Source organism: Rhinatrema bivittatum, chromosome 10 (genome assembly GCF_901001135.1).
Source record: "Rhinatrema bivittatum chromosome 10, aRhiBiv1.1, whole genome shotgun sequence".
In the NCBI taxonomy this organism is placed as follows: Eukaryota; Metazoa; Chordata; class Amphibia; order Gymnophiona; family Rhinatrematidae; genus Rhinatrema; species Rhinatrema bivittatum.
In genome coordinates this window covers 127,549,084-127,563,373 of record NC_042624.1, presented here as the reverse complement: position 1 = coordinate 127,563,373, position 14,290 = coordinate 127,549,084, and the positions used below count along the sequence as shown (strand labels likewise).

The following is a 14,290-nucleotide window of genomic DNA, read 5'->3' as shown; positions in this document are numbered from 1 at the left end:
AAAAGGTGGGATAAGGCTAGTAATCCGTATGTTGGTAACTGCAAGGCATAACATAGCCTGTCAGTGGAGATCAGCTACAGCTCCTTCACTGGCTTCCTGGTTGCTTGTGTTATGGGAGTGTATTCTATGTGTTATGGGAGTGTATTCTATGTGTTAGGGTTTTCGTTTTTTATGATCATCCAAAATGTTGGTAACCTTTTAGGTGGAAAGTGGCTTCATTATTTACGTCATGCATGATGATAACGCTGGTATATATTGCAGCATGGAGTTAATGTCTATAAATGTCTAGGGCCTATATTTATTAATATGCGTGAAGAAATGGCCTATTTGAACCTTGAAATGTATTAGTACTTATCTGTATTATTCTTAATTCAATCCAGGTTCCATCTCCTTAAGCTCCATGATAGACCTGTTTTACCAGTTCCACACATCTTTTACAGATTTAATCATTCTGCTTTTTTTCTTTTTATGTTTGCTGATTTATTGTACTTAGCATATCAATAAAGTCACCTTAAATTTAAAACAAACAAGCCCCTCCCCTTCCCCCATCCTCTGTCCCCCATTCCTCTGCAAATATGCCTGAGCTGGGGGCTCTGCAGCCCCCACTTACTCCTTCCATGGGGTTGGCGGCTGCAGAACGGGGCAGGAGCAATCCTTAGCCACATTTTCTCTGCTGTGTCCCCTTTTCTAAATTGTGCTGATGCCGTATTGTTTTATGGCTGCAGCCAAGGCTGAGGCCTGTGCCAGTGGGGCAGGAGCAAATGGGGGGGGAGGGGGGGTCTTCCTTCTTCTCTCTGCAGCCCCCAACTCCTTACAATGGGCAAATGGGGGCCGGATAGGCCATGCCTGCAGCATATTTGCAGGGGGTAGAGGGGCCTAGGGAGGTCCTGGCTTATTTGCAGAGGATTAGGGGGTCCTGGGGAGGTTCTGCTCAGTTTAGCTTGCAATCGGGCATCGCAGGGAGCAAACTGAAAATATCTCAAAATTTACATATATTTTCAAGGAACTCTATTATTGGTTCATCGAAGCACAAAAATAGACTTTCTTGTTATGAATAATGCATATCCCTTAAAAAACGATAATGAGAGTAAGACATGCTGTAATGGTGCTGATAACGTACTCGCTGCTCAGAGGAGAAAGTGGCATTAATGGGCCCTGCAGTCTCTGGAAAGGGGCACCCAGGCTCTCATTCTGGCTGAAAGGTTTGATGGAGCAGAGCTAGAGTTTTCATGGAGTGTTTAATGCATCATCTATTTCAAACCCCATACGAATGTGCGCCCCTGCACGCCTCACCCTCCCACGCATCGCTGTAATGATCTGAAGAAAGAGAGCGCGCATGCGGCTAACACACAACTAGTTCCTTTCATCTTCCTGTTTCTCCCCTTCCCTCCCCTCTCACCCTACCTTCCTTCACCCCGCCCTCTTGTTCCTGCTTTCCTTCTGACTTTCTCGTCACCCAGTAAAGAAGGATCATAGATTAAAAGGAAATTCCTCTTTTCATTGCACTCTGTTGCTAGGTTTCCTTCTAAGACCACTTCAGAAACAAGCTGAAAACATAGAAAAGCTGAAGAGAAGGAGAGAAGATAGAATGGAGGAGAAACAGATCTTATTCTGCAGGTTGTAGGGAGCTGCTGCTGCTGCCCCTCTAAGGGTGAATGAGTTCTGCACCTGAGGATTAAAATAATTTCTCCTTCTTTAGAATGCAAGGGGATAATCTTTCTCCTCTTCCTCCTGGAGCCTCTCACTTGGCTGGATATAGTTATCCTCTATGAAACCATCATCATCTTCGACTCGCAGGCCAGCGGTGTGGGAGAAGGGGTCCTGATCTGCTGCGGTGAGATCAGACAAATCCGCATTGGACGGATGCATGGAGTCGCTGTCTGGCAGGGGCCGGTGCCGGTAACTGCTGAAGTATTTCTGGAACAGCTTACACTTGGCAACCACAGCAATGAGAAGGGAGATGCAGATGGCTATCACAATAAACCCCACCAGGAACTCCCAGCTGTGTCCTCCTTTTCCAGAGGAGGACAGGGTAGCTAATGAAAGAGAGAGCAAGAGGCAGAATTAGAAGAGACCTTTACAGTAGAACATTATTATTCCATTGGAGTGGGGAGAGCAGAGAGAAGTAGTTACTGTGGGTTTACAGTGCCCCCCGGTGGAGCCTCTGGGTATATAAAGCCCTGCCACCATCTTAGGATGTGGAAGTTTAAGTTTGTCCATGACTGTTCCCTGGATTTGCTTATTTTTAAGTAGGAAGGCCACTGGAGTCTCTTTCAGAGAGGAAACAGAGAGCCTTTCCTTAGTTAGAGACCAGGTTTTAAAACCCTTATTTTGAGAGAGAGAGAGAGAGAGAGAGAGAGATTTTCCCAACCTCCTCATCTCATATTTTGATTTCTCCTTTTTGAGTTTTTTTTTTTTTTTGCATATAATTTTTATTAACATAGTCTTTTGTTTCTAACATGCATGAGTACTCACCTAGAGGCTCAGAGGTGAATTTTCTAAAGATATGCACATAAAAAAAGCACATGCATTCCTAAAACACCATGTTTGCAAGTATATGCTATTTTAAAAACCACAACATACGTGCACATATTAGGGACCATTAATAAATTCGCTCGTGTAAAACAGGGGCAGGCAGGAGCGTTCTAGGGAAGTGCCAAGAGTTACGCGCATAAGTTGCTGTTTTACAATCTACCACTACGATGCACCAATGGCTTTTAGGGGTACATTTATTCCTGCTCTATATTTATTTCTTTACAAAATTTATGTTGCTTATTCAAACAGGGCCAGATTTTAAAAGGGTTACGTGTGCCGGACCTATTTTAAAAAGGCCCAGTGACGCGTGTAAGTCCCGGGGCTTTACAAAATGGGTGGTGCAGGGGCAGGGCCAGAGGCCATTGCTGCTGTGTCAGAGTATCGTGTGCCCTATAGTTACGTCTATCAGACTCTGCCTTACATTCCCTCCAACTGGTGCAAAACGCTGCCGCTCGGATCTTATCTAGTACAAAATTCAGAGACCAGACTACCCCTGTTCTCTACTCTTTACATTGGCTCTCTATCCCATCACGTATACACTACAAAGTTCTCTCAATCATTCATAAGTAATCAGCCATCTGGTTATGCACCTCTCTTCGTTTGTATCAGCCACCCAGACAGCTTCGCTCCATGAACAAAAGCTTACTCAAACTGCCAGGCTTGATCTCACCAGAGGCTGTGCCTTTTCAGTGGCTGGTCCCATCTTATGGACCACTATCACCATCCTAAACCACCTTAGGATTCTAATGAATACAAGGGAATTTAAGAAAAATCTAAAAACCTATTTATACACCATCTCTTACAAGCAGGAACCAAGCTGACATTTTTTGTGCTGCCCTGCCCTTCTTGACCCTTCTGTGAGTACTATGACATTTTATTGTGCTTTTTCCCTTTTATTTTTGAGTGATTTATGTTTTTATTTTTTAATGTATGATTTTATATTGGTTATGTTTTTATTATGAATGTGCCTTCTGTGAATCGCTCTGTTACCCACATTGCTTAAGTGGTATACAAAAAATTTTACATAAAAAAAAAAAAAAAGATGTTATTTTATGCTAAGTGTTGATTCACTAGAAAACAAGCTTAGATTTAATAATCTACGTCTGTTGAATTTTCCTTGCTCCCATTTGATATCAGGGGAAGAATACTTTAAGAAATATGTGGCTGATGTTTGGTAACTTACAGCAGATGCTATTATATACCTGATAAAAAGAAGATTTCTGCTGAAGAGGAGTGGGAAGCAGATGTGCAGATCTTTCATTATTTTTCCTGATGATAATATTTCTACTGGATCTGCGAGGAGCCCAGATACCTCTCTTTTATCTGAAGGTTCTGAGTGACTTCAAGTAAACTTTCCATCCTGGATAGTTATTAGTTACTACTGTTTCACGACTTCCTGCCAGTCCTGTGCGCTACCTGAAGGACCTGCAATTACTTTTCCTTATCTCTGCTTTGAAGCCACAGTTATTGCTTCAGTGGGAGGAGGGAGAAGCAATACCGCAAAGCAGAGGAGGAGGGCAGGAGGACACAGGAGAGAGGAGGGAAGGATAAGGGGGAGCAGAGCATGAAGGGAATTGAAGGTGGGGGTGGGGGGGGGATGTGGAAAAGCCTGGCTCCTCCCCCTGCAGAGCCTTGCACATTTACCCACACTCCTAGCAACACTTGTGAGCTCCTCGTGCCCTCTGATTTACACACTCACGTGCACATAACCACTAAGGGGCGGATTTTAAAAGGGTTACACGTGCAAACCTTTTAAACACCTCCTGCGCGCGCCGAGCCTATTTTGCACAGCCTCGGCAACGTGCGCAAGCCCCGGGATGCTCGTATGTCCCGGGGCAGTCCAGGGCATGGTGTGGGGGGGATTTAGGTAGGGCTGGGGGGCAAAAGGAAAGTTCCCTCTGAGGCCGTTTTGAAATCTTGGAGGGAACAGGGAAAGCCATCGGGGCTCCCCTAGGGCTTGGCGTGCACCCCCTTGCGTGTGCCGACCCCGGATTGTATAACATGCGAGTGGCTGCGCGCGCATGTTATAAAATCGGGTGTAGATTGCGCGCACAAATCTACGCCCGCGTGTAGGCTGGAAAATCTGGCACTAATGTCCGAGAGCTTGACGCCCCCCTGCTCCACTCATCTCCTTCTGACTTACTTAGGTTTGCAGAGGCTGCGCCTGTGGCCTCCGTGCTGAGCATGACCTCACGGGAAATGTTCCTTAAATCAGCTCCTGTCGCTGGGTAAAAAACAGAAGTCTCAATCTTTAGCACTAATCTCCACCATTTCACACTGAGCAACAGATCCACGGCAAACGCAGCTCATCAGGGAGAAATGCGAGCTCTGGGATGTCCCAGCACTGATATCCCCTGCAATCTGGGAAACGCTGCTGGTGCTGGCAGGCAGGAAGCAAGATATCCGGATACCTAAACCCATAGCTACCTCCACCCCCATCACACCCTCCCTCCCTCACACTCCCTCCCCTCCCTCCGCCATCCCAGCACACTCCCGCCCTGCCCGCCCCCCCACCAAACGCCAGATCCCCGCCCAATCCGACAACGCCCCCCCGACACCATCAGACCGCCCGCCAGTCCGACCACGCCACGCACCCACACCCCCGCCCATCCCATACCCTCCCCTACCCCACACACGCCCAGCCCGACCACGCCCACCCACCCCCACCACACTCCGCCCATCCCGACCCACCACTCACACCCCCCATCCACCCCCCCACACACCGACCGCCCACCCATCCCCACCAACCCCATGCCCCACCATCACACATCCCTCCACCCCACCCCCTCCACCCCCATCCCTACCACTCCCCTCCACCCCCATCATACCTCCCTCCCATCCCTCCCACAACTCCCACCCATCCCTCCACCCCATCACACTTCCCTACCACCCCTCCCTCCACCTCCCTCCCATCCCTACCACTCTTCCCCTCCCTCCACCTCATCTCCCTATCCCTGGGGTTACCTGCCTCCCATCCCATCCCTACCCACTCCCCTCCCCTCCCTCCACCCCCATCACTCCACCCCATCACACCTCCCTATCCCCAGGGTTACCTCCCTCCACCCCCATCACACCTCCCTACCCCTGGGGTTACCTGCCTCTCATCCCTACCACACCCCTCCCCTCCCTCCACCCCCATCACACCTCCCTATCCCCTGGGGCTACCTGCCTCCCATCCCTAGCACTCCCCTCCCCTCCCTCCACCCCCCATCATACCTCCCTATCCCCGGGGTTACCTGCCTCCCATCCCTACCACTCCCCTCCCTCCACCATACCTCCCCTATCCCTCCCACCCCTACCACTCCCCTCCCCTCTCTCCACCCCCATCACACCTCCCTCCCACCCCTACCACTCCCCTCCCCTCTCTCCACCCCCATCACACCTCCCTCCCATCCCTACCACTCCCCTCCCCTCTCTCCACCCCATCACACCTCCCTTCCCCCAGGGTTACCTACCTGCCATCCCTACCACTCCCCTCCCCTCTCTCCACCCCATCACACCTCCCTATCCCCGGGGCTACCTTCCTCCCATCCCTATCCCTCCACCTCCATCATATCTCCCTATCCCCAGGGTTACCTGCCTCCCATCCCTACCACTCCCCTCCCCTCCCTCCACCCCCATCACACCTCCCTATCCCCGGGGTTACCTGCCTCCCATCCCTACCACTCCCCTCCCTATCTCCTGGGATTTCCTCCCCATTCATACCCCCCTATCCCCATGGGGTTATCTACCTCTTCATCCCTACCACTCCCCTTCCCTCCATCCCCATCACTGCCTCGCTATCTCCTGGGGTTATCTGTATGTGCCATCATTACTACGCTCCTCCCCTGTTCTAACTTTATCTGTATATTCAGCAGTAGACTTGTGCCTGTAAGTCCTGCTGTGTAACTTGAAAAACTTACAGATGTAACTTTCCTCATATGTGTTTGCTGCCTTACTGAATATTGACCTCTGCACAAATGCCCAGCTACTGAATTCCTAAACTTCTTTTCTACTCCTAGTGGAAATGTTATGAGGACACCTTTGCTCAGGTTTCATGCAGGTAAACAGAAACGTGATGTGAATTGCCGATAGGTGGCGTCAGTGAGTGACTCTCATGCCTCTGCAGATGTCAGGACTGATGGCAGGGACCTAGGAAGGCGACCCCATAGTGACTTTGGGGATTTCCTGGATTTCTCAGTTGTGGATCAGGTTGAACGGGAGGGATGTCAGCAAACTTTTCAATCAGGAAAGAGAAACTGATTCTCTTGCAGAATCTTCCGTATTCCAGAAAAGTTTGAAGGCTTAAACTCTATTTAGACCTCAGAGCCTTGACCAAATTAACAGGCCAGAGGTTGAAGACAAGAGTGAACTTACACAGACCCAAGATCAGGCATCACGGAGAAGAGGAAAGTAGCCCCTCAGAAGGGAGCAGGTCTCCAGGCCAGGCTGGGTGCTGAAAGGGAATGCAGAATCGGTCAGAAGAGAGAGACCATCCGGCCCAGCCCTCACATCGTTTATTGATTTACAGGTTCTTTTAAAGCACAGTCCTGCCAGACTTGTTTCCAAACCATTAGGATTTTAGATTTGATCACTCATCTTTCCAAATCTAATTTACACCTTTCTGAAACGCATTAATCTGTCACAGGAGCAAAGAGACCCTAATGTGGGTCCCAGTGCTCCCACGATAGATTTAAAGGGCCCTGCAGCTCAACATGCAGCCCTTAGCAAGAAGCTAAAAATCAGCAGGCCTCCTCTTAAACCCTTCCCTGCTCACCCTGGGGCCACTAATCAAGGCAGACCCACAAAAAAACCCTGCATGACGACGCCCCCGGTGCTTGATGCTCAAAAGCTATCTCCCCCCCCCCCCCCCCCCTTCCAATATAGAAAAGGCTCAGTAGCTTCTCTCTGCAAACCCTACCGGCCCCCTGGAGCCCCACCCCCAATCCTCATTTCCACACAACAGGGATAAAAGCAATGTTTGAGGGCCCAGGTCAGTGCCGTTTCCAAAACTGCAGAGCAGGGGAAAGGCCCGAGGACAGGAGACCCCCTCCCTGTGCAGGAGAGGCAGTTGCAGTAAATCTGTACTGTCCAGACCCCAGGGAGTGGGAAGGCGCCGCAAAGTTAGACAGTCCTTGTATTGGTGAGGAAGTGCTGAACCTTGAATAAAGTTTTAGCTGCATTAGAAGAGGCTCCCACATTCCCAAACATTAATTCCTTTATTAAATCACGTGTTTATAAAATATTCTAATACCCAACTAACATTAATGAGCCATCAGCATTCACAGCCATTCATATGCAAAATATCCCACTTGACATCAGTAAAACGAAAGCGCATTGAATGTTCCCTAGCGGAAGCAACAGCGCTGCAGAGTAAGGACAGCCCTGTCCCACCTTCCCGGCTGTGAACGTCCCTCGTGATCCCAGCAGTGCAAAAGCTTTCCCAGAGGATACGAACTAAACATGAAAGTCGTTCTCTGCTCCCGGGCGCAGCAGCTGAGCTCCATGCTCCCTCTCCCCGGGGCCCTGCCCAACGAGCCTGGGCTTCTTTAATGCGGGTGTGCAACTGCTTTCTTACCTGCACTGCCCACACTAAATCGAGCGAATGCTTTGTAATTTCCCTTCCTTGATCGAGAGCCCTGGACACATCCGGAGCCTCCCCCGAGGAGGGCGGAACCGGGCCTCGTCTCACCTCCTCCATCGGCGCTTGCAACTCAATTGTAGCTCAAGTCTACGTTCACACTTGTTCTTAGTTCCTTAATTACCTAACTATTACTGTACAACTTACATCTGATGGACAATTACGTTTTATATAAAAAAAAAAGTGATCAATTTGGGATTTGATAGCTGTGCTAAACAATCAGGAAGGATGCATTCCTTTATTAAATCACGTATATAAAAATGTTCAAATAAAAAAATAAATACATCTACCAAGTCACTTAAAGTAGTTGCTTGTACTTATTAGTGAACGCTGGTGCCAAACAGGAGAACGTCATCAGGGTTCTTTGTTGGGTCATTGCCGGCGCGGAGTTCTATTATCCATTCAGATACATTCAGATACAATTATCCATTCAGATACAATTAGATACAATTATCCTTTCAGATACATTCAGATACATTCAGATACAATTATCCTTTCAGATACATTCAGATACAATTAGATACAATTAGATACAATTATCCATTGAGATCCATTGAGATACAATCAGATACAATTATCCATTGAGATCCATTGAGATCCATTTAATCAGCGGCCCTGACCACGCCTTCAGGGAAGCCCCAGCCCTGCACCTCCGCGGGAGCCAATAACGAGAAGCTTAGGGCAGAGCAGGTAGGCGGGGCCTCATGGGAGGGACCAATCGCGGGGCGGGACGCAGGCACTAGCACTGATTGGAGAGACTTTGCTTGGGCTGGGAAAAGGTCACGTGAAAGGCAGGCGGGCAGGGAGTGTGGGAGGGGATCGGGGTCAGCGTTTGCACCCGGGTGGGAGCTGTGTGGCTGCTTCTTTTCGGGGCTCAGTATCTGAGCTCAGGTGAGAAAATGGTCAGTGAGGGGGGAGAGGAGAGGAGAAGAGAGAGGAGAGGAGGCTGGAGAAGACGACTTCCGAGGACTAGGGAGATATGACCACTGGGGGTCTGGGTGGGGAGAAGGGACTGAGCTCTGGGAAGCATAACTGCTGGGGGTGGAAAGAGGAGCTGGGGAGCATGACTGGGGGTCTTGGGGAGAGAGGAGACCTGTGGAACAAAATTGATGGGGACTGGGGATAGAGAAACTGGGGGCTTGGGGCAGTGGAGCAAGACTGCAGGGTCTTGGGTGATGAGAGGGAACTGAGAAGCAGGACGGCTGGGGGGGAGGAGAGGGACTTTACAGTATATAAACTGCTGGGGGGGAGGAGAGGGACTTTACAGTATATAAACTGCTGGGGGTGTCAGTGGGGGCTGGGGAGGGGGTGGGCTGTGTGAGCACATGGTCCATCCAGGCTGCCCAGCAAACTTAGGGTAATATCTGCCCTGCTGTGCAGCTCATCCCCCATCTGATCAATTTCCCAGACTATAAAACTCAGGGCCCCTGCTGGTTGCTGCCTGAATCCAGGACCCTTCCCCCCCCCCCCCCCCCTTATTGGCTAAGGGAAGTACCTGTCCCACCAGCAAGCTACCCCCATGCCTCTTACTTCATTCCCCCCCCCCCCCTCTAGTCTTTAGTGTTTATCCCAGGCCCCTGTGAAGTCTTTCACTGGTCTTGTTTTCACCACCTCCTCCGGAAGGGCATTTTGGGCCTCCCCCACCCTCTCCATGAAGAAATATTTCCTGACTTTGGTTCTAAGTCTTCCTCTCTGGAGTTTCATTTCGTGACCCCTAGTTCTACTGATTTATTTCCTACAGAGAAGGTTTGATGATTGTGGATCACTAAAACCTTTAGGTATCTGAAGCTCTGTATCCTATCCCCCCTGCACCTCCTCTCTTCCAGGGTATCTGAAGCTCTGTATCCTATCCCCCCTGCACCTCCTCTCCTCCAGGGTATCTGAAGCTCTGTATCCTATCCCCCCTGCACCTCCTCTCCTCCAGGGTATCTGAAGCTCTGTATCCTATCCCCCCTGCACCTCCTCTCTTCCAGGGTATCTGAAGGTCTGTATCCTATCTCCCCCCCCCCCCCCCCCCGCACCTCCTCTCCTCCAGGGTATCTGAAGCTCTGTATCCTATCCCCCCTGCACCTCCTCTCCTCCAGGGTATCTGAAGCTCTGTATCCTATCCCCCCCCCCCCCCCCCCCCCCGGCACCTCCTCTCCTCCAGGGTATCTGAAGGTCTGTATCCTATCCCCCCTGCACCTCCTCTCCTCCAGGGTATCTGAAGGTCTGTATCCTATCCCCCCTGCACCTCCTCTCTTCCAGGGTATCTGAAGCTCTGTATCCTATCTCCCCTGCACCTCCTCTCCTCCAGGGTATCTGAAGCTCTGTATCCTATCCCCCCGCACCTCCTCTCTTCACATCCCTCAGCCTCTCCTCATACGTCTTCCAATATTCACCTCTCACCATTTTGGTCGCCCTTCTCTGGCCTGCCTCCATCCTTCTCTATCCTTTGCAGTATGGGCACCAGGACTGAACGCAGTACTCCAGGTGAGGCCTCACCAAGGACCTGTACAAGGGGATTATCATTTCCCTTTTCTTACTCGATATTCCCCTCTCTATACAGCCCAGCATTCTTCTGGCTTTAGCTATCGCCTTGTCACATTGCTTCACCATCTTCAGATCACCAGACACTATCTCCCCAAGGTCTCTCTTTTGGTCCGTGCACATCAGCCTTTCTCCCCCCATCACATACAGCTCTTTTGGATGACCGCACCCCAGGTGCATGACTCTGCACTTCTTAGCACTGAATCCCAGCTGCCAAATCTTCAGCCACTCTTCCAGCTTTCTTAAATCACTTTTCATTTTCTCTATTCCTTCAGGTGTTTCTGCTCTGTTGCAGATCTTAGTTTCATCCACAAACAGACAAATTTTACCTGCTATCCCTTGCGCTATATTGCTGAGAGAGATATTGAACAAAACTGGTCACAAAACTGATCCCTGTGTCACGCCACTTAAACCGTTCTTTCTTCAGAGTAGTTACCATTTACCATTACACGCTTTCTCCTATCACTCGTCCCTAGCGCTTCTTTTTTGACAGGAGCGGCGGCTGACAGTGGGTTTCACAGCCGACACTCAATTTTGCCGGCGTCTGTTCTGAAACCCGTTGACAGCCACGGTTTCAGAAACCGGATGCCGGCATAATTGAGCATCCAGTTTTCAACCTGTGGACCGATTTTTTTTAAAGTTGTTTTTTTTAAAATTATTTTCAACTTTCAGGACATCCGACTTAACATCGCCATGATATTAAGTCTGAGAGTACAGAAAAGCAGTTTTTACTGCTTTTCTGTGCACTTTTCCGGTGCTGGTAGAAATTAACGCCTACCTTTGGGTAGGTGCTAATTTCTGAAAGTAAAATGTGCGGCTTGGCTGCACATTTTACTTACTGAATCACGTGGGAATAACTAATAGGGCCATCAACATGGATTTGCATGTTGCGGGGGGTTGGACGTGTGTTTTCGATGTACTATTAAACCTTACTGAATAAGGGGTAAAGCTAGCGCATCAAACGCGGGGTAACAGAGCGCACTGTACTGTATGAGCCTGTTAGTCACTGACTTGTCCCATATGTGTCCTCCCAAGTCTACGAGTATGAACACCTGAGGAACCTCAGCTCTCAGAGACTTCTCCGCTTCAGTACCAAACCTACCCAACAGCAGGGTAGCCCCGAATCGGGTAGTTTTCAGAAAACCACGAAAAACGAGACTCTTTGAAGTGCATTTTCTGCCAAAACCCTAAGCTGGCCTGTTTCTCAAGCTATGCTCAGTGATCATAGAAATAGTACAGGAAAGTGTTCTTTAAGTTGGACATGTACCTTTATAACTAGCAATCGTTTTAATATCATCCCAGCCACTTCCTTTCTCTATTGCTGTACCTCACAGTGCCTCACCCTTGAATACTTCTCGGCTGTGTTTGCTCTCAATTACTTATTTTAAGTCCTTATGATGTATCTCTGTGATGAATACTGTGATTTTGTTTGCTTGGGATATTAAGAATGGAAATGTTAACCTTTTTGTATGTTGCTCTTGAGCTTTTTTTTTTGGAAAAGCATGAAATAAATGTTATGCTATTTTATAAGCTACAAAGTTTACCTCTAAGGGTGTGCAAGTAAAGCTATGCATGTGTGTATAAAAAAAAAAAGCCAGGGCTAACACTTCCACTTGTAAGTTGCTATTTTATAAGCAATGTATGCACGTAGGCTTGCAGCTTACTCACGTGTATTTACACCTGCTCTATATCTGGAGTAAGAGATCATAAAGCCAGGGCTAACACTTCCACTTGTAAGTTGCTATTTTATAAGCAATGTATGCAGGTAGGCTTGCAGCTTACCCGCGTGTATTTACACCTGCGCTATATCTGGAGTAAGGGATCATAAAGCCAGGGCTAACACTTCCACTTGTAAGTTGCTATTTTATAAGCAATGTATGCACGTAGGCTTGCAGCTTACTCGCATGTATTTACACCTGCGCTATATCTGGAGTAAGAGATCATAAAGCCAGGGCTAACACTTCCACTTGTAAGTTGCTATTTTATAAGCAATGTATGCACGTAGGCTTGCAGCTTACTCGCGTGTATTTACACCTGCTCTATAACTGGAGTAAGAGATCATAAACGTCTTCAGTGAAACACTGATTATGGGGGGTCCGGGTGAAATGAGGAAATTAAGGCTGCAGAGCCAGGAGGCTCTCTGACCATCAGTACTGGAGAAGGAGGGGGGACGGGACTGTGAGATACATTGGTAACTTTATTGCCACACATGTTAGAAAAAATCTCCCGACTTACACACGTAAAACCTGACTTATGGGGTGGGTAAAGGTGCATAAATTATGCAGGTTAAATCTCCACGCGTACGTTCTTAGTTAAACATAAAATAGACAAGCACAGCAATTGCACGCCACTTACCTGGATAAATCTTGAGAGCAACATTTATCTGCACAAGTTCTGACTTATCTGGCTAAGTAGCAGCAAAGTCACTACTTATGTGGCTAAGTCAGACAGCTGAATAAGTTTAAAAAGCACGGCTTATCTAGCAGCTAAGTCACTACTTATGTGGCTACGTCAGCTGAATAAGTTTAAAAAGCACGGCTTATCTAGGCTTTGCTGCTACTTAGTCAGATAAATTGGAATTGATCCAGATAATGCCACTACTTAGCTGGATAAGTCTGAATTTATGCGGATTCATGCAGATTTTTTACCTATGCACACGGTGCAGGGTGCAGTTACGTGTATCTTATAACCTGTGTACATCAGATACGTGCAGGCTATGAAATACATGCGTGTATGGGCGAATGCGCACATTTTTCAAAGTGATCCTGTAAATGAGCAGCTGAGGGCACAGATTACATTACAGTGCTGGTGTGACAGGGAAGAGGGCAATCTCTCCCTGCTGCCTTCGTCACTTCTCGCTTGGATCCCTGAGAAGAAGGCCCCATTCCCCATGGTCTCTCAGAGGCTGCACTGGATCCCGTGTGGGGAGCTTTCTCACCCCCCTCTCTCCCCTATAGGTTGCATTAGATCTCCTGGAAGCAGGAACCCTGCTGTCTCCCACCTTGCCCGCTCTTATACGCAGACTGCACCTCCTGCTTTGTGAGCTTTTCTCTCACGGAAAAGATGAAGGTTGGGGGCAGGGGCTGTGGGTGAAAGGCTGCTTTTACCTGGGCTGAGCTGCAGTTCCTCCTGTCCTTTGCTTTCCCCTTCTGTTTGTGCAAGGGGAAGGGAGTGTACAGAGGTGAAAGCTGAGGGAGGCTGGTTAACCAGTAACTTGCACGCACTCGCACGTCTTCTCTTCTCTCAGACTCAGGACAGGCACTGGGGCAGGGGGAGAGAGCAGGATGTGTGCAGGAAGGACAGAAGCAAGTGAATGTGTGAGAAGCCAGAGCTGAGCCCCGATTCTGCTCCTTCTATAAAGTAACTTAATGCACAGCCCCTGGGAAAGGAAAGGAGTCTTGGCCATTCAACAGTGGTAACACATAGTGGTCTTGGAGGGACCTGTAATCTGTGGCCCCTTGAGAGAAGATTGTGACTGGATGGGAGGAGGGAAGAAGGAAACTGAGAAGTGCTGGGTACTTGTGCAGTGAGGAGGAGGGTAGAAATATCCAGGGGCCATGCTCCCTCCCTCCCCCCTCTCTCTCTGCTGTGCACGCATCATCCAAG

General features: G+C 48.9%; 1 protein-coding gene across 6 annotated transcripts; it reads right to left on the bottom strand.

Moving 5' to 3' along the window:
- Positions 1 to 849: 849 nt before the first annotated feature.
- Positions 850 to 13,924, bottom strand: C10H1orf210 (chromosome 10 C1orf210 homolog). 6 transcript variants are annotated; one of them, XM_029618634.1, is made up of 4 exons: positions 13,792 to 13,924; positions 6,892 to 6,970; positions 4,679 to 4,759; positions 850 to 2,036 (listed from the first exon to the last, which is right to left on the bottom strand). In XM_029618634.1, the coding sequence occupies exons 3-4, from the start codon at positions 4,719 to 4,721 to the stop codon at positions 1,696 to 1,698; spliced, it is 384 nt and encodes a 127-aa protein (XP_029474494.1). In that variant the 5' UTR covers positions 4,722 to 4,759; positions 6,892 to 6,970; positions 13,792 to 13,924; the 3' UTR covers positions 850 to 1,695. The 6 variants fall into 6 exon arrangements, with proteins under 6 accessions (XP_029474494.1, XP_029474497.1, XP_029474498.1 ...); XM_029618637.1 differs by having other exon boundaries at positions 6,898 to 6,970; XM_029618638.1 differs by lacking the exon at positions 13,792 to 13,924 and adding an exon at positions 8,093 to 8,241 and having other exon boundaries at positions 6,898 to 6,970.
- Between the last annotated feature and the right edge of the window lie 366 nt (positions 13,925 to 14,290).